This window comes from Microchirus variegatus (genome assembly GCF_963457635.1).
Source record: "Microchirus variegatus genome assembly, chromosome: 13".
NCBI classification, from domain to species: Eukaryota; Metazoa; Chordata; class Actinopteri; order Pleuronectiformes; family Soleidae; genus Microchirus; species Microchirus variegatus.
Window position 1 is genome coordinate 24,189,944 of NC_139814.1, and position 19,848 is coordinate 24,209,791.

Genomic DNA, 19,848 nt, shown 5'->3' on the forward strand with positions numbered 1-19,848 from the left:
ACTACACATGAGCTAGCAACAACTGCCAATGCCACAGGGGCTCATGTTCATGAGAAACAGCTTTCACACGCAAACGTGATGTGGGAAAAGACTCAGTGTTCTCGTGGAGGGGGAAATTTTCTCTCAAACTTTGTACCTGGGGGAACTTCACGGGGGAATGAATGAGATGAAGGGGAAATCAGGAGGGGAAAAAGAAAGGCAAGAGAGAGCGAGAGAGAGACCAAACACCCACATACTTCACATATTTGCAATGCCGAAGATGTCCACTTAAGCCACAGTGTGCAACAACATAATACCAGGCTGCAGAAGCGGTTGCCCACATCTTATCACAAATCTACACAATAAGACGTGTAAGTGAGCCTGAAATCAAACACACATGGGCAAAAAGGAAATAGACAGAAAAGGTTTATCCTCTTAGTCAACGTCGTTACAGACCGTAGTAGGACAAGCTCACCACTGAGACGTCAACTGAGCCGTTTGGATAAAGTTAAACAGATCACACGCACCTCTTACGACCATCGAGGAAATGACAAAGCAGAAAAACGCAGCGGATCCAAACTCCCCTCCTGGACAGCGAGTGAACTCACCCAAGCGTCCAACTCTGTTGAACACTGTATATACTGTACTACGCTGAGCTGAGCTCCACTCTGGTCCTGACACACACACACACACACACCGTTTCTGTCTCAGAGCGCGCGCTAACACAAGGCCACCCTCTCCGTGGGCCCCTGCCTTCCCCTTCTCGGCAAGCACACTCATCGTTTGACTCACACACAAATAGGAAAGACCCCCCCCCCTTCATTTAAAAATACCTATTGTCTCGCTCACGCCCCGGCTGAAACGAGGCGCGACGCACAAAACAATGAGCAGTGCCCTCGCTGTCACAGCCGTCCCTGAGGGTCAAGTGATATATATATATATATATATATATATATATATATATATATATATATATATATATATATATATATATATATATATATATATATATACGGCTGTAGGGGTTAAGCAAATATGTGAAACGTCAAGGGCAGAGGAATCACCCATCCGAACGGATTACTGTTGCTTGGCGTGAAAACAATGACGGGGTGAATCATGCGCGGTAATGACGGTGGCAGCTTCCTGAAGTCATGATCAGGTGGGCATCCACTGGAGGTTTAAGAGGCAACAAACAACTTCCCTGTCCCTGATGGTTCCTGTCGGGTTTACCGTTGTGAAGACTCAGCCGGAGAAAGAAGACGGTAAGAACTTACACTACAGTTGTCCGATTGCCTGTCTTAGTCGGACTACGGCCTTAGCTCGATTAAACTGTGCATGTAAACATAAACAACGTGTAAAGCTCCAGATACGCTACCGTTCGAGGTTGTGGGCTCACTTAGAAATGCCTTATTTTTGAAGGAAAATCATCTTTCATCTTCAAATAATCTTTTTTTTTCAATGAATATAACATTAAATGAATCAGAAATACAATCTATACATTGTTAATGTGGTCAACGACTATTCTAGCTGCAAACATCTGTTTTTTAATGTGATAGAAGGCTATTGGATGATTAGAAAACCCTTGTGCAATGATGTTAGCACAGCTGAAAACAGTTTTACCGGTTCTTGTCAATGTCTTGACTCTATTTTCTATTCATTTTGCAACTCTTTTGATGAATAAAAGTGTGACTTTTGATGGAAAACACAACAAATATTGCATAGGTGACCCCAAACTTTTGAACGGTAGTGTAGGTATGAGAACTCCACACACAGTTCACCACCATCACAACACAGGAGGTGTTGGTGAACTTGGGTGGAGATGCAGAATCACAAGAAGAACAAGGTGGTGCAGAAGACAAACTGCAGCTTATGGAAAAGGAAACCAAAACGCGGGGCTGAAATTTGCGCTTTGAGTCACTCAGGTAATTTACCAATCATCCTGGAACCAGAGCTGTAAGCCTCATTTCCACCGAGCAGTTCAGTCACGTAGCTATTTATATAATATCCTTCAGCCGCGTAAGTATAGTAAAAACACAATGGAAGCTTGCTATGCTGTGTAGGTAGCCAATAAATTCCACAAAGAAGAAGGAAAGCAACACAACACAGTACACAATCAAGGACACACCTAAGTGATGATTTTCTTTTGACAAATCAACAGTTTGCAGTGCGTGCTAACTCCGCCCTGTAGGAGCCAGACCATTGTGGTTGGTACGCCAATGGAAGAGCTGTTAAAAACTATGTTTGACAATGGAAACTCTATCCATGTTATACCTCTTTATCCTCCACATGAGGGTTGCAGTGGGGTATGGAAACTCTAATAATTGTACCAAACTGTAACCGATTGATGGAAGCGAGACTATAGTGTTACTGGTCTTTCCACAATCCTGGCCCTGCTCATGGAGTAGATGTTGGTTTTTATTTCGTTGCCCCATATCGGTGTTGGAAACCCAGGAGGAGGATTACCTCCGTCAAAGCACCGTTTGCACTAAAACACACCATAAAGTCCCTGCAACGGTGCTCTTTAGGGATGTGGTGCCACTACTCCCTGCAGCAAAGAAAGCTCTGAGTTTTGAGAAGCATTCAGTGCACATAATGTTATCAAAAAAAAAATTTGACCTCTTTTTGAACTTACAATTCATTACTGTACAATTAGTTCCTCTATTATTTAGACGATGTTTGCACAATTATGTGACGGGAAAGTACAAATGTGCAAAAGTTTGAGTCAACTTTAGGGAAATGGGCGTCTATAGGAGTCATTGTTGTCTGGGACGATTGGAACAAATTGCAGAAGAGCGTCTGTTAAGCTTGAGATCCCGTCTCCCGATCGTTGGCAACCTTTTTCCTCTTAAAACCTAACACGGCGATTATTTTAACACCGACTGTGACTCTGACGCTCTGTGCAGTGACTCCATGTCTGTATTAATGCCCTCGCCCTCACGAGAGAGCGTAGTAAGTGGGGGATGAGAGAATGTAGGAAAAACTTAGCACACACACCTAAATTAAATAAAACACACGCTGTGCCAAATGAATGGTAAAGGAAAAACTGATAACAACTCTATAAATGCGGTGGGCAGACTCGAGAGGCGACTGCATCTTGTCGTAATTAAAACAAAGCTTACCTTTATCTTATCCCGACCATTATCTTCTTATTCAGACGAACCTCTGTTTCATAAGCTTCTTATTCGCTATAAGACGCGAGCGCTTCTATCAAAAAAGGATCAGCTGTTTAGGCTTTAACTACCGACGACCCAGCCGGTTCTTCTTCATTCCAGACACAGTGAAAGCCTCGAACACGTCACTCGCTGTCAACCAAAATTTGGGCCCATTCCAAATCCTATCTTAACCCTCAAGCTCAACCCTTAATCTCAACTGGGCCTCAAAACCAAGTGTTGAGGGTTATTTTGTCACTTAGAAATGGGACACCCCTTAAATGCAGATACGTCTTCAGACTGTAGGGGGCAGAATAACGCGAAAGCTGCGTCCAGTCTGTCAACTCCAAAAAAGAAGAAGAAGAAGAACACATTTACGTCAGGATTATTTATTACGATCCGTTTGTCAGTCAAGTTATTAGGTTGTCAGTTAGTTATAAGATGATACTCATACAAATATTCAGCTGACAGTTACCACACACCACGGCTTATTGAAAAGTAATCGCTTGTCTGCACCGGCCGGCTATTGACAAAAGATCGTAAAATAAAAATAAACGTTACGCAACAATGACGTCAGTAATCCATAATATGGGCCTAAACTAAGATAATACAATGGTTTTCATAATTTTTTTCTATAATAATCTCTATTAACAAAGAAAATACTTAAATACTTTGTAGCGTACTCGTATCGCTGCCTTCTGCGCCATCTTTGTTATGTGAAGACACGCAAAACATTCTGGGTAACCCTTGCTCCCAAGGGTGGTCTCTGAAAATCTCAATATTGAGGGCGATACAGCCCTTAAACTTGGCCCTCAACTTAATTTTTCTGAGAATCGGGACAGAACTTGCACTAGAGGGAGCGCATTTTGAGATTGAGGGTTAAGATTGAGGATTAAGCAAGGAATTGGAATTCACCCTAATACTCACAGACTCCTGAGTGTCCTTATTAAAGGATCTATTATAAATGATGGAAAAATTAGACTTCCATTCATTAAACTAAGTCCAGTTAACTACTTTATTATTTGAACTTTTGGCTTAAAAAAAGTTGTAATTACCAATATCAAATGTGTTACGGTTATGCATTTAACGACAAACTGGCTCCAACCCGGCTAAAAGCTTGGTTCCTAGCGTCCTTGGTAAGTATATTCTCAATAAAAGTTTTCAAAATATGATAAATGCAACATTTAAGACTCATTCAGGCTTTTTTTAACGTCCAAATATCTCAGTTATGCGATCTCTGTATTAGCTGTTGTAATCAAGACCAGTTAGCCACTTCCTACGCTACAGACAACTGCTTTTAAGTGATTCCTAAGGACCTCTGGGAGCACTCTATGACCTCAAAAACACACAAAAAGGCCACCGACTGTGATGTTTGGAGTGGATCACTTCCTCTCAGTTACTGGCCCTCAGCAGGAAAGAAAAGGGGGGGAGGAAACGAAGGAGTGAGAATGGGGAGGGCGACGGTGAGATAGCAGTTTTGAATGCACTGGAGACCCTCAGAAAAAAAGAAAAAGGAGTACAATGGTCTTTCAGGACTTGTCCTAGTTCGGTTCACACTCTGTCTCTTTCTACTCTTTAAATAGGAACAGTGACAATCCTGCCACTTCTTTCACACTGATCCCCCATCCGTCGCGAGCCAAATTGACTCTTTTGTAGATCTTTTTCATTAGGAACTCTGTTAACAAGGCTTAGCACTCTCATGCCTTATCTTTCCAAGGCCTTTCTCTTCCTCCAACTCTGATATCACCTGCACTGAACAGACTTCCTTATTATCTTCCAACAGTACAATAAAATCATTCACTGGCTCCCAACGGCTATTGTTTACGCTCCTGCTACAAGAATGCGTAAAGAGAGCGGTTATCTACGGATGTGAGTTCACGGCCACTCGTCTCCGACCTACCTCCTGTCTTTTCCTTTATCTCCATCTTCTCGCCATTTTCCTCGTCGCCCCCCGCTCGACTCGTCGCGTTCTCTCCTTCCAGGTTGTTTTAAGAAAACAGTGGCGGAGCTGCAAATTTCCCCCAAGCTCACACCAATTAGCTATCACGCCGGAGAAATTACAGAGCGAGAGCATGGCAGATGAGAGGGAAAAAGTGGGACAAGCTCCGTTTTATAAAGACAGAGAGGCGACGTGTGTGTGTGTGTGTGTGTGTGTGTGTGTGATGTTCCTAAAACGGGATACCTAATACTTTTATTTATACATTTAGTTTAGCAACGATTACTCGAGCGATTTGAGTAGCTCCATTACAAAAAAATCCTTTTTGCCTCGAGTTTAATTCCCATCTGGCGCAGTGATAATTGTTTCACACGGACCGTTTTAGCCGACGCACACCACATCCGGTTTTCAGCGAGCTAGCGTGATAGCGTAGACGGAGAGTGAAACTGTAACTGTGACAAATGGACTGAAAAATGGCCTTTTGTGGGACCATTTCACGTTGAAACAAGAAGCTAACAAGGTGCAGTGGAACGACTGTAAACTACAACTAGCGTAGCCACAACAGCATATGCTCAATGATTCAGCATCTGAGCCGATAGCATCCAGTTGCTAACACTTCCGGCACACGCTAACGTAAACATTAACGTTAGCTGATTTAATGTAGCTTACTAGGGCTGCAGCTATCGAATATTTTTGTAATCGAGTATTCTACCGATTTTTCCTCGATTAATCTGATTGTTTTTTTTATGTTTTTAAAATATATATTTTTTTTGCATTTAGCGTCCTCGATTAATCTAAAAATAATTGGTTGAATACTTGATTACAAAAAAGATTTGATAGCTGCAGCCCTAGCAAGCTACGCTAAAGCAGATAGCAATGTTTACGTTCGCGTGTGCCAGAAGCGTTAGCAACCGGATGCTTCCGGCTCAATAAACAAAAAAGGCAAAACAGCGCAAGTGAAAGACAAATGACATTTAGCAGCAGTATTTTCACTTCTCCTTTTTAACTACTCTGAAACTGACAGTGTACGTCACTCTGCTTAAACCTGATTCACAAGAACTCTGACTGTTACTGTAGAACACAATACAATACTCCTGCTGTTTCCACTTCTTTTCCCCCCCCTGAGGAGTCTGGATCTGTTCCACAGGTAAAACTTTGATGCATGTGATCCATCCCTGAACTCAAAGACCCCGCAGTAAGATCACAGACGCCGTCCCACCACGATTAGCACATTATCTGGTGGCCTTTGGTCTTATCTCAGGCCGTTCTCTGGGCAACAAAACCCGCGTGTCTGATTTTGTGGGAAGTAACGGCTCACTGATAACAGAGAGGGCTTCTGCTGACCTGGTTTACATAGGCCGGGCTGGTAAAGGCATTATTATTACGTAGGTCAGCTGAACAGACACGTTAGCCATTATCACCATAGTGACAGACTGAAAACCCAGCCTTGTTGTGGTGGACAGAATAAAAGCTAAATAAATCATGGACCAAATGCAGAAGAAGCTGTCTTTGAAGCTGTCCTATATCATCTCTGATTTAGCCTAAATATTACAAATGACTTTATCCTTATGTGGTTAATAGCTTGGTGTAAATACTGTTTTGGAATCTACCAAAAGGAAGCATATCATGCTATAATAATGTGGTCAGAAATATAGCTATGACATTTCTGATCATAACTTTAATTTTGTCTGATTTCTACTGATTGTATACTGTATATTTGTATTAAATATGTTGGGAAATACCTTTAATTGCTTATAGGTGGAAAGATTTGTACCGCTCACATCTGCCAATTAAAAATAAAACTACAGCCAAGAGACAACGACATTTAAACTGTATTCTTTCTCCTGATTTTTGCCGTACCACATACGCAAACAAACAAAAACTAACAAAAACGTCCAACTTTTCAACTACATTTCTGCATGAAATTTCAACATACAATATTCGCTAAAATAAGATATCAATTCAAATTGCACCAATTAGTCAATTTCTTCGTTACAGAAATGATCAAATCTATGTTGTGTTTCTAGCAAAAATGCTTTAAAAATAAATAAACAACAGCCAGAGATTTCACGTTTCTTTACTTTTTAAAGCAATATATTGAGCACCTATGGGATCTGTACTGTATTTTTCAGAATAAATGAACAATCTGCAGAATAAAATAACCATGAAAATAATCCCAATCAGCCCTAGAGAGTTAATTTAAACACCACTTGAGGTGCACTTCTTAAAACAAGCTCGGATTATTTTGGTGTCAACAACGGTAACAAAACCACTTTGGGGCAATGACACTGACAAAAGTGTTACAACACTGTTAGATCCTGTGTTTGTGTGCATCCATGGGCACTGACCTATCACTAATCCAGACACCCCCCCCCCCTCCCCTCAATCTCTCCACCTCTACTCCCGTGTACAAAAATGCACCATCAACGCGGTAATCCCAGACAGTAAACACCAGATTGGATTAGGTCAGCACGTGTAATCCAATGAACTCTCACCTCTCTTACATCCCTAATGCTATCAGAGCTGGCAACACCACACACAAACACACATACAGGGGTCCTGCACTCACACGATCTCTGCTCTGAAACATCATTTATACACATCTGTTACCACAAGGTGGCAGCAGCAGCAATCATTTACGTTTGTGGACTGAATGTTTGCAGAAGAGATAACATTTACCAGGGTCTTTGAATGCATCTCGTTGTCTGCGCTGCTACAGTTTGAAATTTGGCAGATGTTTTTTCACTGCTATGATCTGAAATAGTCATGTGTGGAGCTTGAAACCAACTTGCCATGTTCTATTAGCACACACTCCGTTCAATAGCTGGACTCTAATCAACTCTGACAAGGAGAGAGGCGAATATTCAAATATTCACCCAATAACCACGTCACATATGCCTTTCCCCGAATATACAGTACATGCTCGAACTAGCAGATTTTGCTGTTAATCATCACGAAAAGGCAATCTTATTAAATCCATTTCTGTAATGACTTCACTGCAGCATAACCAGACATACATGGCCAATGTCATCACCCCTTTTTAAATCACTCTACAAACTTGGCCGGAGTCGGCGTCGTCGGTTAAGCGCTGCAGTTCCGGGAAGCTCCTCGCGCTGCAATAATCAACACATTCAGAGGCGGACAAAACTTGTTTAGAGGCATTCAACTGCTGGGGAAGTGAGCGCTGTTCCCTTATGAAATGCAATCTGTGGAGTGTTTTTGTTCTGGGTTTTGGGGTTAGTATTACTGTGATACAGCGAAGAGTTCACACTGACATCATACACGCTTTGGGCTACAAACAACTCCATTCATTTCCCTTCATGGCTTTTGTGGTTTTGATGGATTTGCTCGCTGTGTTCTTGCTGAAAATCGCCTGTGTTTAGTCACCAATGTGCTCCACTGGGTTTTCTAACCTTTGCTGCTGTGGAGCGCCGAGTTTTAGGGGTCAAACTCTCACATTTACATCAGTATCTTTTGCCTTTTGCATTAAGAACTAGGGGTGGGAATCACAGGGTTTCTCCAGGATACCAATAATATCATTATCGTCAACTATTTTGATAATCGATAATCAGTTTGATTAAAACAAGATTTCTGATTGTTATGATAGCTGCTATTTTCTTCGTTTCTTTGCTCCGTATATAATATAAAGAAATCGTTAAAACTGAATAATTTTGATCTGTGGACAAAACAAGACGTTGGAGAACATCGTCATTTCCAGGTTTGACAAACACTGATCAACGTTTTCTGACGTTTTATAGACCAAACGATTAATCGATTACGAAAATAATTTCGTGATAATCAATACATTGAAAGACAACCGTATCGCGATACATCAGGATATCTGTCTAACTGAAGGATTTCTCTATTTATTCACAACATAGAGAACAAAGTGCATAAAGTCGATGTATTGAACCTAGCTTTCTAACGCCACTATCCCACCGTAAACGCCCCCTTCTTCGGCCTGGAAAAGACGACGATATGTCACCAAATCCATATTTTACATACAATCCTCATTTCCATTGTGCAACGTACATTTGCAAAGGATCTCTTCTTCCCTAGATCGACTTTTAAATGTCATGAAATGTCCTCGTTTTACTTCTCCGAGAAACCGTATGCAGCTCAAACAGGAAGCTGTAATTACTGCACCACCACCACCACCACCAGGACTACAGATCTACACCCTGGCTCACCTCATGATGACATTAATTGCGCAGCATTATTCAAACGACGAGTAAAACAACGAACTCTTCACGCTGGGAGACATCATTGTTCGACCAAAAGAAAACCTAACCCAGATGACCGGTCCTCACAAGACTGCCTGTAATATGATATAAAGCACTGCAGCGAGGGCCTTGAGCAACATGATGTATTCCGCCTGCTTGGTATTAGGTTTACCACATTTTTCCACAGAAAGTTAAATCTACTATAATCAATATTATTTTTCTTTTTTATTTCTTGGAGCATTTTTCAGCTTCACTATTCGGGTTTTGTTGTTGTTTTTTGACCCACTTTACTCTGGAAGGGAAATCTGTGCTAAGAGCTAACGGACGAAAGCATAAAGAGAGATAATCATCGTCGAGTTAACTGATATTAGCTTATAATGTGACAGTAATGTGTTAACAGAATATTGGTTTTACAGGTCCTCCCTTCTCCACTGAGCTTTACGAGCAGTTTCTGTCACATGGCGCCGTGGAGTAACAGTGGGTGATCTACATAACCTCGGATGTTTTCCTTTGCTTCTGGCACAAACGCCCATTTTGAGTCAACGGTGTCATGTACGTGTGCTTGCTGAACTAATGCTAATGCTAATGATTTACTAACGAAATACATCGACCATAACACCAAAAGGCCATCACTCAGAGACGAAGAAGTCGTAAAACAAAACAAAAAATCTCAATCGTGATTTCACAGTGGAGTAAGAGGATGCAGCTTTGCCTCTGGGCTGTGATTCAGCCTTTAAAATTTAATGCACCTGCACCTGTTGTCGGGGATGAGAAGGGTTATGTGATTATACGAAACCATTCATGGGAAAATGAGATACGAGAATACTTTGTTATGGTTTCCTTTGGCAATTTTCAAATACGCTGCAGTGAGAGAAGGATATAAACAGGGGAAATGATGCAGAAACGGTGGAAATAAGGTCAGCAGATGACTGTCGTTTACATTATTTGGCCGACTGTCCCATCATAACCATTTTATAAAGAATTTCCATCCGTACATGCATGGATGAGATCGTTTCTGCCTGTGCCACTGGTGGGTTTTCAAGTGCATGAGAGATTCTACCATGTGTTTGTTGTGTTTGTGCTTCACTTTAAGGGATGAATGCCTTTCTAAGTGAAACATCACTTCTTTAATGCCACAATAAAAGGATCAGTTCGAGTGGAAGGGATGTTTTTGTTCCCATGTTTTGGCTTGCTCTCCCGTCCGTTTTTATATATATATATTATATATATAAATATATATCTATATATAAAAGGCTTTTTACTCAGACATCCATTTGCTCTTGATTGAAGCTGCCTGGCTAAATAAAAGGGCTAAAATCTCATAACCATCGTCTTTCCCTCCAGCTGGCTTCCATTTATTATATTCGCAGCGCTCTTTTTTTTGCACGATAGCACACACACACATCTCTCTTTGAGATGTTTTTTTCGGGAATATATTTTTTGTAAATATGCCCACTGCCTGTGGGGGAGGCGAGAGTCAATGGAGTACAAAGTGACCTTAAATGAACAAAACAGGGAGGGGTACGACGAGCAACGGCAGCTGCCTATCGAGAAGTGCACTCGTACTTGGAACCACAGTATGCCACAGCGTGGAAAAGCTCGGCCCGTGCTCTGAAAGCCTTTCTCGCAATGTTCTCGTCCCGTTTCTCCTTTAAGAGTTACTGTACTAACTCTGAAGAGCGAAGGCACTGGTGAGTGAGAGAAATGTGAGACAACAAACGTTGACAGGAAGGCATCGGTCTGACGCTGTGTACGCTTAGACGACTTTAAAATGACGGTTTCTGCAATAAAACGGCAGCCAAATCATAATAAATGGTCATAATCTTGTTAAACAGACCAGCAGGAGAGGTGCAACCTTAACGTTCATATCCCTGCTGTGTGTGTATTATGCCATTGTGTAAAAGGATTACTCTGATAGTTGATGGTTGGGATCCACTTCCAAGGTGGCAAAAATAACAACGATCTCAAAAACAAGCTGCTACATGTGGAAATAAAAACAAAAGCAGACATAAACTGAGCTCCTGCTGTGAAGAAGAAGACATGTCTTCTCCTGCCGCAGCTTCGTGTCACAAAGAGAAAAACAGAGGCTGTCTGCACGAGTCAGGACGACGTATGAGGATTTAGGAGGAAACTTTTCATGGGCGACATCAGACTCCCCCCCCCACTTTCTGAAAGAGCGACTCCAGCTCCGTATTCCAACTCTTTGCAGCCGCTACGCTTCCGTCTTCCCTCTGTCGTTTGTGACGTATAAACCTCGCCGCGCTGTGTGCAGCACAGGAATGTCGCCACGGACATGAAACGAAAAATCATACCGAGTGAGAGTCATGTGGGTCTGATGGGCTTAATCGGGATTGCGTGGACTCATTTGACACCGGTTTGAACGCAAAGGACATTTGTTTACATTTGTTTTCAAAAGCCAACGTTAAGTCTCTTGTCTGTAGTGACAAAGTTAGCTGCAATGAACAACAAACTGGCTGAAAACAAAAACAACCGTTTTTATATTTGCAGAGATGGGGAGAGGTTTGAAGGAAAAGGAAAAACTTGTTTTTCTAACTTGAGACGGAAGACGGATCAGTCTCGGCTCACATGATGTTATACTATACTAAAGGTAATGAATGAATGAATGAATGGTCGTTTGTTTTGCATTTATTAATATAAAATAATAGGATAAAGTTCCCGCACAGCCTCGCAGTGAATAGTGGTTCAGTAAAGTAAGGTTCAGTAAAGTAAAGTGGTTAGGAATTAGGATTAAAACTTTGACAGTGATTTGCAAGTTAAATTAAATAAAAATGATCAATTGTCAATTGAACATTTGTCTTCAATTTCCCATGAAAAAGAGAACTACATTTAAGATAACTCTTCTTTTCATAGCCCTCACTTATTAATGCAATTCAAGCATTTCATTGTATTTTTCTTAACTTAATCAGATGTTACTTTGTATTTTAAATATAATCTTGGTAACTTAGTATCATATGCAATGTTGTCAGATTTCCTATGATGATAAATTATGTGAAAAGAACAAAACTAGAACAAATCTATGTTGTCAAGACAACAGTAAAATGAACAAATCCAGTTTTCATTCATTCATTCATGTGCATTGATCCATGTTGCACCAATTCTGTGCCATAAACATGATTGAAAAAAGAAGAAAGAAAAAAAAGAGCCTTGTATAGCAAAAGGCTTTAGCTTCTGCTTTGTATCCGACTTGGCAGCTTTAGGCCTGGAGGAAACCTTTACTGAGGGACCTCAATCAGTCTCCATCTCCTGGATCAATATCCATTAGTCTTGCCGTGCGTGTGCGCGTGCACGTGTACGTGCATGTGTGTGTTCAGACCTCATCCTGTGTGAATGGACCTTAGTCATAAATGCAAGCTTTGGATCAGATTTCTCCTCGCGTCCTGCTGCTCTGTTTCACTCAGTTTCTCTCACACACACACACAAGCTCATTCAGACATACAGACGAACCGTGTGCACCTTCTACACGTTCATTCATGGATGCACCGGCGGTTCACATACGTTTAATGTGAATAATAGCCCCGCACTGCACTAGTAATAACTCAATGAAATCCACACCAGATCAGTCAGTCATCAAGTGTTTGACGCAGAGTTACTCGATGATTGATAACATGCCACAACAAAACTCCTTCTTTCAAAGTCTTTCAAAGGGTATTAATTCCAGTCTGGAGGACAGAGGGAGGAGGGGGGGGGAGAGAAAGAGGAAGCTTCTTTTTTTATTAGCTGTCATTTTGCTTTGCTCAAAACCGACACAACAAGAATAAGGGAAGGAGCTAAAACATGAAACAAGACGTCGGCGAATCACCGCGCAGAAAACAGACGGCGAGCGCTTGAAGAAAGCAAAAAAAAAAAAGGGGAGGACATCGGAAAGACAAAGAGGCCAATGCCAAAGGATGGAAAAGGAGATGAGGATGGATCTGGAGATGGAGGGTGGAGGAGGGGAGTGGGAGAGAGAGAGAGCGTGGCCTGTGGCAAGACACTCAAACCTGTACAAGTCAGAACAAGATTCCCACATCTATGAGGAGGAAGTTCATGGGAAAAACAAAGAGGGGGAGAACCTAAAGGTGACACTCAAGCCAGCCAAGAAGCATAATGTACAAAGACAGCAACGTATACTGCGGCCTATGGTGGTTTCACTACCGATATAACTGATTCAGAACAAGACATTCAACTCAGGACCGTTTAGAAACCGAGTAAATATCCAACTTTAGTATAGGGCCTCATTATCTCATAGAGTGGTTGGTTTGGTCTCATCAGTCACTAACCAGTGAAAGTGACAGGAACTCTGATGAACGGCAAAACAACACTGAAACCGCATAGAAACCACCTGACAAAATGGGTGTTTATACACCTGTGGATTCTTGTTTACATGCTTTTTTTATCAACTACCAGTCACGTGGGTCCTCGTGCACTCGGTGTGGCTGTGAACGCATGAACTTATTGCCTTGGATGGGATTAATAAAGCAGTTTAAATTGAAAGTGAAAATGTGGATTATATTACGTTACAGCGGAGACTGAGATTGTGTGGCTACACTACAGCACAATCGACAAAACAAAATGTGAATTATTGCCTTATTTAGCTTCAGTCGGCCACATTTGGCATCAAGTAAACATGATTATGAAAGGCAAAAAGATAAACTAACTTATTTACAAGTCAAGTTTAAATACTGCACTGTAAAAACGGAGAATACTTCACAGATTGACCTGAAATTTCAACTATATTTACTGATAAATGTGTATAAACTGCAGATTAACACTATCAATGGAGAATAGTGGTACTACATAAATGTGGCCCCGTCACTACTAGACAAACAATTATCTGTGCCACTGATTCTCTCAAACATAACAATAAAGCTAATACATTTCAGCAATGTAAATAAAGATCTATTTCTTTACGACAAACTAACGCTGCAACAGATGGGCTCGTGAAAATAGCAAAAGGAAGACAAACATTTTTAATAACGCAACAAATTAGCATCAGCTCTGATTGGCAACGAGGCAGAATGGCTGCAGCTGTGCAGCATCAACCAAAACACACACAAAAGTGTGGCTGAAAGTGAATTACAGGATGTCTCTCGCTGCTCTCTCGCTAAGAGGAAATGATCAGATGAGCTCAGTGCAAATTCTGAACTTCCCTCTGTGGTATATTATCTCGCTAGACACGAAACCACAGGAGCCAGAGGCTGGATGTCAATACTCTGCATTCCCCGCCTTGTTTACACCCTTTAAAATGTCATTTTGCCACAGCGGCCGTACACGTGATAGTGTACCAGAGAAACCAGTGATTTGGCTAAACTAACATTCCCTTATTATTAGGATCCGAGCACAGACAGTGTCATTTTTGTGACACCACATCACACGACACCACAAAGTTAAAATTCACCCTCCCACTGCACATCACATGGCGTTTGCTCCAAGCTCAGCTTCCTCTAAAATGTTGTCAAATACGTACTGCGTTTTATTTACATTTCAATACTAAACGTTACGTTTATCACAGATGACGGGTCCTAACCCTACGGGAATTTCGTATTCCCGTAGCAGCCGCCGCATCAAAACCGCGGTGCGCTTGACGGTGACTGGACAAATGCGGCAAAAACATCACTTCCAGGGAAGCTCGGCTTCTCTCGGAGTTAAATGGAGCAGTGGACGGAGGCGGACACTGGGCTTCTGCGTGATGATCGGAGGAACTGCCTGAAAGGTGGGGCCAGATTAGATTTTGATTGACAGCGTTGCACAAACATGCATGACAGTGGAGCCTCTTCTGCCTCGGTCTTGTGTGGATTTTGCAAGGGAAAATAGCTGGTTGTTGTGCGTTATCTGCTCTGTGATATAGCCCACTATTCATTCACACAAATGCACTGTAAATAAAAACACTATTACATCATTTCTGCTTTACATAACTGTGTTTCCTTGTTCCCTAGTTGTTCATTTACAGAATCGTTGTAAGAATTGATGTGTCACAAACATCTGGGCCTGAAATGAACTCTCCCCCCCCCCCCCCCCCCCCCACTGTTACAAAGACCACTGCGACACACACATATGTGAGTAGCTATGGCATCGGTTCATAAACATGAGCAATAATTTATGCGAGTCATTACAGCGAGCAGAGCAGACATGACATCAGGCAACAGATCCAACTCAGTGGGCTGCAGTCAGCCAACAGAGCTGCTGGGTTATCCTGCATATCTGAGTGCAGCCCCATGAACTCATCGGCTCCTTCATGAAAGAGACTCACAGATAGACAGGCCTTTGTCCAGCGGACCCAAAACTTCCCCTCAGAAAACACCACTTACAAAAGCACACTTGATATACGCGTCATTTGCATTAATATTTATACTGTATATCTAAGTGGAGCATTACATTCAACATTTAATGTGCCTTCCTTAATGCTTTCTTTCACATGCAAAAAAGTCAGCTGACTCACATTAAAAAAAAAACGTCACCATACATTTTTTCATCCCCAGCCACCGCTTCAATTTTCTGTTAAAATTCCCACTTTATGGGCTATTGTTATGAAACCACTGTAGGCCCGTGTTGAGACTTAATGTCAGTTCATGATAGATTTACCAGCTTGGCTAATGTTAGCACTGTACATGCTGCCCCTGTAGGGTTTAACCTCGCCTACGAGCAGCAGCTAAACCATATATGACGAAATAAATCTGTGCCACGGGACTTTTTTTGAGGTTTTACAGTAAAACTGATGAACAGTAGCCCCTTTTTTTTTAGCCTTGATAGCTGTGTCACAGTGCTAGCGTCTCCTCCACAGTGCACACCCAGACAGTATGTTCCACGCCGTGTATTGTTTACATAGCTGTTAGCGTTGCGCTGTTTTTTTCCTAGCTAGTTGGCGCAACGTTGACAGGGAAAACTCACGCACAGTGTGTGTTTTTTATGCGATTTATGGGACACATGAGCTGCCGAGATACACGCCAGCTTTGTCACTTCACAGGCAGACTAGTGGTGCTAAATTAGCTAGCATTTGTTAGCACACAGGGCTCTCCAAATCTGTTCCAGGATTGACTAGCTTACAGGCTAGCATTGGGAAGCTAACGTTGAAAACTATTGAGTGAACACACACGTCCATTATCGGACAGCGCTGACCTGCTTTTCCAACAAAAACCCAGTAATTGAACCGGGTTTGGATACAATCGAATCACCCAGTGTGTGTTAATTAAAAAAGCCGTCTTGGTCCAGGTGTGTCGGGTTGAAGCTGCATGGACAACATACTGTAAACCTGCAGTTTCTGTTTCTCCAAACTGCCTTTTCCTTCACTATTTCCAACACATATTTCACACCATATACTTATATGATACTGTATTTAAGTGGTGTGAGGTAAAACAAATGAGAATGACAACAATGCTTCCAGCAGGGAAGCTATGCCACAGATTTGTCCGAAGATGGAACTCGCGCTATTAGCGCCCAAGCTAACGCTGCTTAGCTACACAGTCTGGATGTATTATCTTAACCTAGTTAACACAAAAACGCCTTAAATAAATTCATATCCAGACGTGTACACATCTGTGCCGACCACTGGTGTTTTTTTGCCCTTCATTTGTCAGAAAAGTTGTGAAATAACTGAGTCACAGCCCACAGTACGCTTCAGTGTCTGAACCCCCCCAAACAGACTACACAGACGGGAACAATGTCACTCTACGTCGCCGGAGCAAAGGGAGAAGCTCCCAGCGGAGCTCACCGCGACCTCTCCCACTTATTTTTCGCTGCTTACCGGTCTTCAGAAACGGCGATAAGTCGCTGGCGTCCTTGCTCGTCTCCTCCGCTCCCTCTCCGGAGCTCATGGCTGCCTCGACCAGAACCTGGAGCCCAGTATCTCCCGAGTAAATCCTCCACAAAAATCGACAAAAAGATGGCACCAGATCACTTCTGTCCTGACAAAAGCGTCATTAGAGACACGCGGACGGGTACGGCGACTGGTAAACGCTAGCGGTGCCATCTGCAGACCTCCATTTTAGGGGGGGGGGTGCTAACGTGACTGGAAACGATCGGCCAGGGGGCACCGGGTTCCTCCTCGGAGTGGAGCCGAGGGGAGAGTCGCTGTGGCGGGCGGGGAGGAGGAGGAGGAGGAGTAGGGGGACGGGAGGGGCCGGGTCGCTGCTCGGTGAATCTCCGTAAGCTTTCGGAAATGAGCAGACGGTGGGTCATCAAGGAACGAGCGCGTGCGCGTGTGTGCGTCCGACGTGCGTGTGCGCGCACGTAACGTATGCGCGTGTTTGTTTCTCTGCGTGAGTCACGCCTGAAAACACAAAAAACAGATAATAACAAGGCACACAGAGGCTGTCAGCTGTGATAGTTAAGTGAATGACATGTTTGCAGGCCAGCTGTAAGTCCAACAGTCTATAGAAAAGCCTAGTAATTTTTTAAAAAAGTGTTGATAATTAGAACAGACAATGATTTATCCACTGGTAATTGTTTATTTTTTTTGTTTCCCATTAAAAACAAATGAGTCAATGTGAGTCAAATGGAGGAGAAGTGATGATGTATAACCCAAACACTGAGCTTCATTCCCTCAATCCTGTGTCCATTGTGATTTCAGCTGTGTCACTAGCTCCATCTGCTGGTGCAGACTGGTACTGACGCGTCACCCATAACGTCAGGGCCGGCCCAAGCCTCCATGGGGCCCTCAGCAAAATTTGATTTTGGGGGCCCTCTGTTACTGCCAATAATAACGATTATTGATCATTCACACACCTACTATACTAAAGCTATTCTACTTATTCTACTCTGTCGCGAATACGAATACACTTGTAAAACTAAATGTGAGCACTTTTTGTTGCATGGAAGCAGACACCAGATTTGCAAACTTACAGAAAAATCTTTCAATTAATATTTGGCAAACTCAGCAACTCCCCCTACTGGCGACTCAGAGAATCAATACATAAAACCAAACGGTTTATAAATAAAATATTTTGATATTTAGACACTCTAACATTATCACTCCTGTAATACAAAGATTTGACTGATTTTATATGTAAAAAAAACCCACAGCATTAAATAAAATAAACAAATACATATCAAACAAATACTTAAATAATAATGTAAATCAACAGAGGCACCTGGAATAAGGTAATAAAAATGATTTATAAATAAAATATATAACATGTTATACATAACATAAGCTTTGGTAAAAATGGGGAGAAAAATTCTAAATAAACTACCGCAATCTAAACTATTATTATTATTTTCTTTTTAGTTAATTGCTCTTGGGGCCCCTCTAGTGGTCACCGGGCCCTAAGCAGTGGCTTAGTTTGCTTATGCCTTGGGCCGGCCCTGCATAACGTACACTATTATTAATTAAAGGTGCCCTATGTAAGAATGATTATGTAATGGTGAGAGTCACGTGACGAATTGGACCCATACCCAGATGACTTTGAGGGCAAGTGTCATGTCACACCCTTTCTTTCTGATGAGATTAAATGATACTGTCCTTTTAAAATGACCTTTGGCTGAAATGTATTTATTACAGTCTGTGTTGGACTGTCTTTTGATAGTCTTTGAATTAAGGAGCAGCTGAGCTGGTTTATAGAACCTGTTTACGACACGATATCATAAGGAAATTGGAGGCATTTCGAGAGCGACACAGTAATAACTCACAAAACAAGTCAATAAATTGATTAAAAAACAACAGATAAAGGTAATAATGAGAGGAGAAGTCAGGTCACGCTTGTCTCTCTACACAGAACAGTATCTGCACAGTTCAACCACAATATTGATCTGTATTATTGACTGCATTTATAGCACAGTGTATCATGACCACACAACTGACACATGGACATCATGGAAACTGTAGAGAGGAGGTCATGCTAATGTAGATAACAAGATCATTTCCTATTTCCTATAGCAACACTTTAAAACATGATCGATAATTATGTTATGTTATGACTGAAAGCAAAATGATAAATCTGTTGCATTTCCACAGCCCTGGCCAAGTGGAAGAGAATCTGGCCTGAATAGGAACCATTTGTTGCGGCAAAAACCTGTTCAACTTTTAAATGTTGTATTAAAATGACACTGTCTAGGTCTGACAGCCACACACTGTTCTATTGAACGGCAATATAAAAAAATGAAATAAGGAAGTTTTGTCCATGAGAAAATACAAATGGCACAGATGGTGCCAAAATGTGCCAAATGAGACCTCGTCTGTACTCTCTGTGCTAAAACCTCTCTAGTTTAGTTTTTGCTTCAAGTGTTCCCTTTATTCAAGTGCTCACACGGACCTTGTGGTTGCACAGATAGACTCGTTTCATTATGAGTCTGCCATTTGGGGTGAAAGCGGCAGCACAGAGCTAGATCGCTGCAGTCTTGTATATTCTGAAAGCTCCACATTTGAGGCTATAGGCAAACTATGACATATGAATAAGTATAAATAATAAAAGCGGTCATAAAACCGGGTGAAAGTGAGAGCAGCAGGCGTGTTTCTCTGTGTGCCTCTCCTCAGTATCAGGTCATTCACAGCTCATGTTTTATTTGTGCCTCCTTGTGGCGTCTCATGTTTGTGTTGATGCAGTACTTCTTACGTCCAGCAGGGGGG

At 42.0% G+C, this 19,848-nt stretch overlaps 1 protein-coding gene across 2 annotated transcripts in view; it reads right to left on the reverse strand.

Annotated features, from left to right (window-relative positions):
• LOC310935845 (triple functional domain protein) overlaps positions 1–17,140 on the reverse strand; it is a 79,484-nt gene extending 62,344 nt beyond the window's left edge. For both annotated transcript variants that reach the window (XM_083899816.1, XM_083899815.1), the window contains exon 1: positions 17,029–17,140. In XM_083899816.1, the coding sequence (XP_083755942.1) occupies positions 17,029–17,098 (70 nt within the window). In that variant the 5' untranslated portion in view covers positions 17,099–17,140. The remainder of the gene's footprint in view (positions 1–17,028) is intronic.
• Between the last annotated feature and the right edge of the window lie 2,708 nt (positions 17,141–19,848).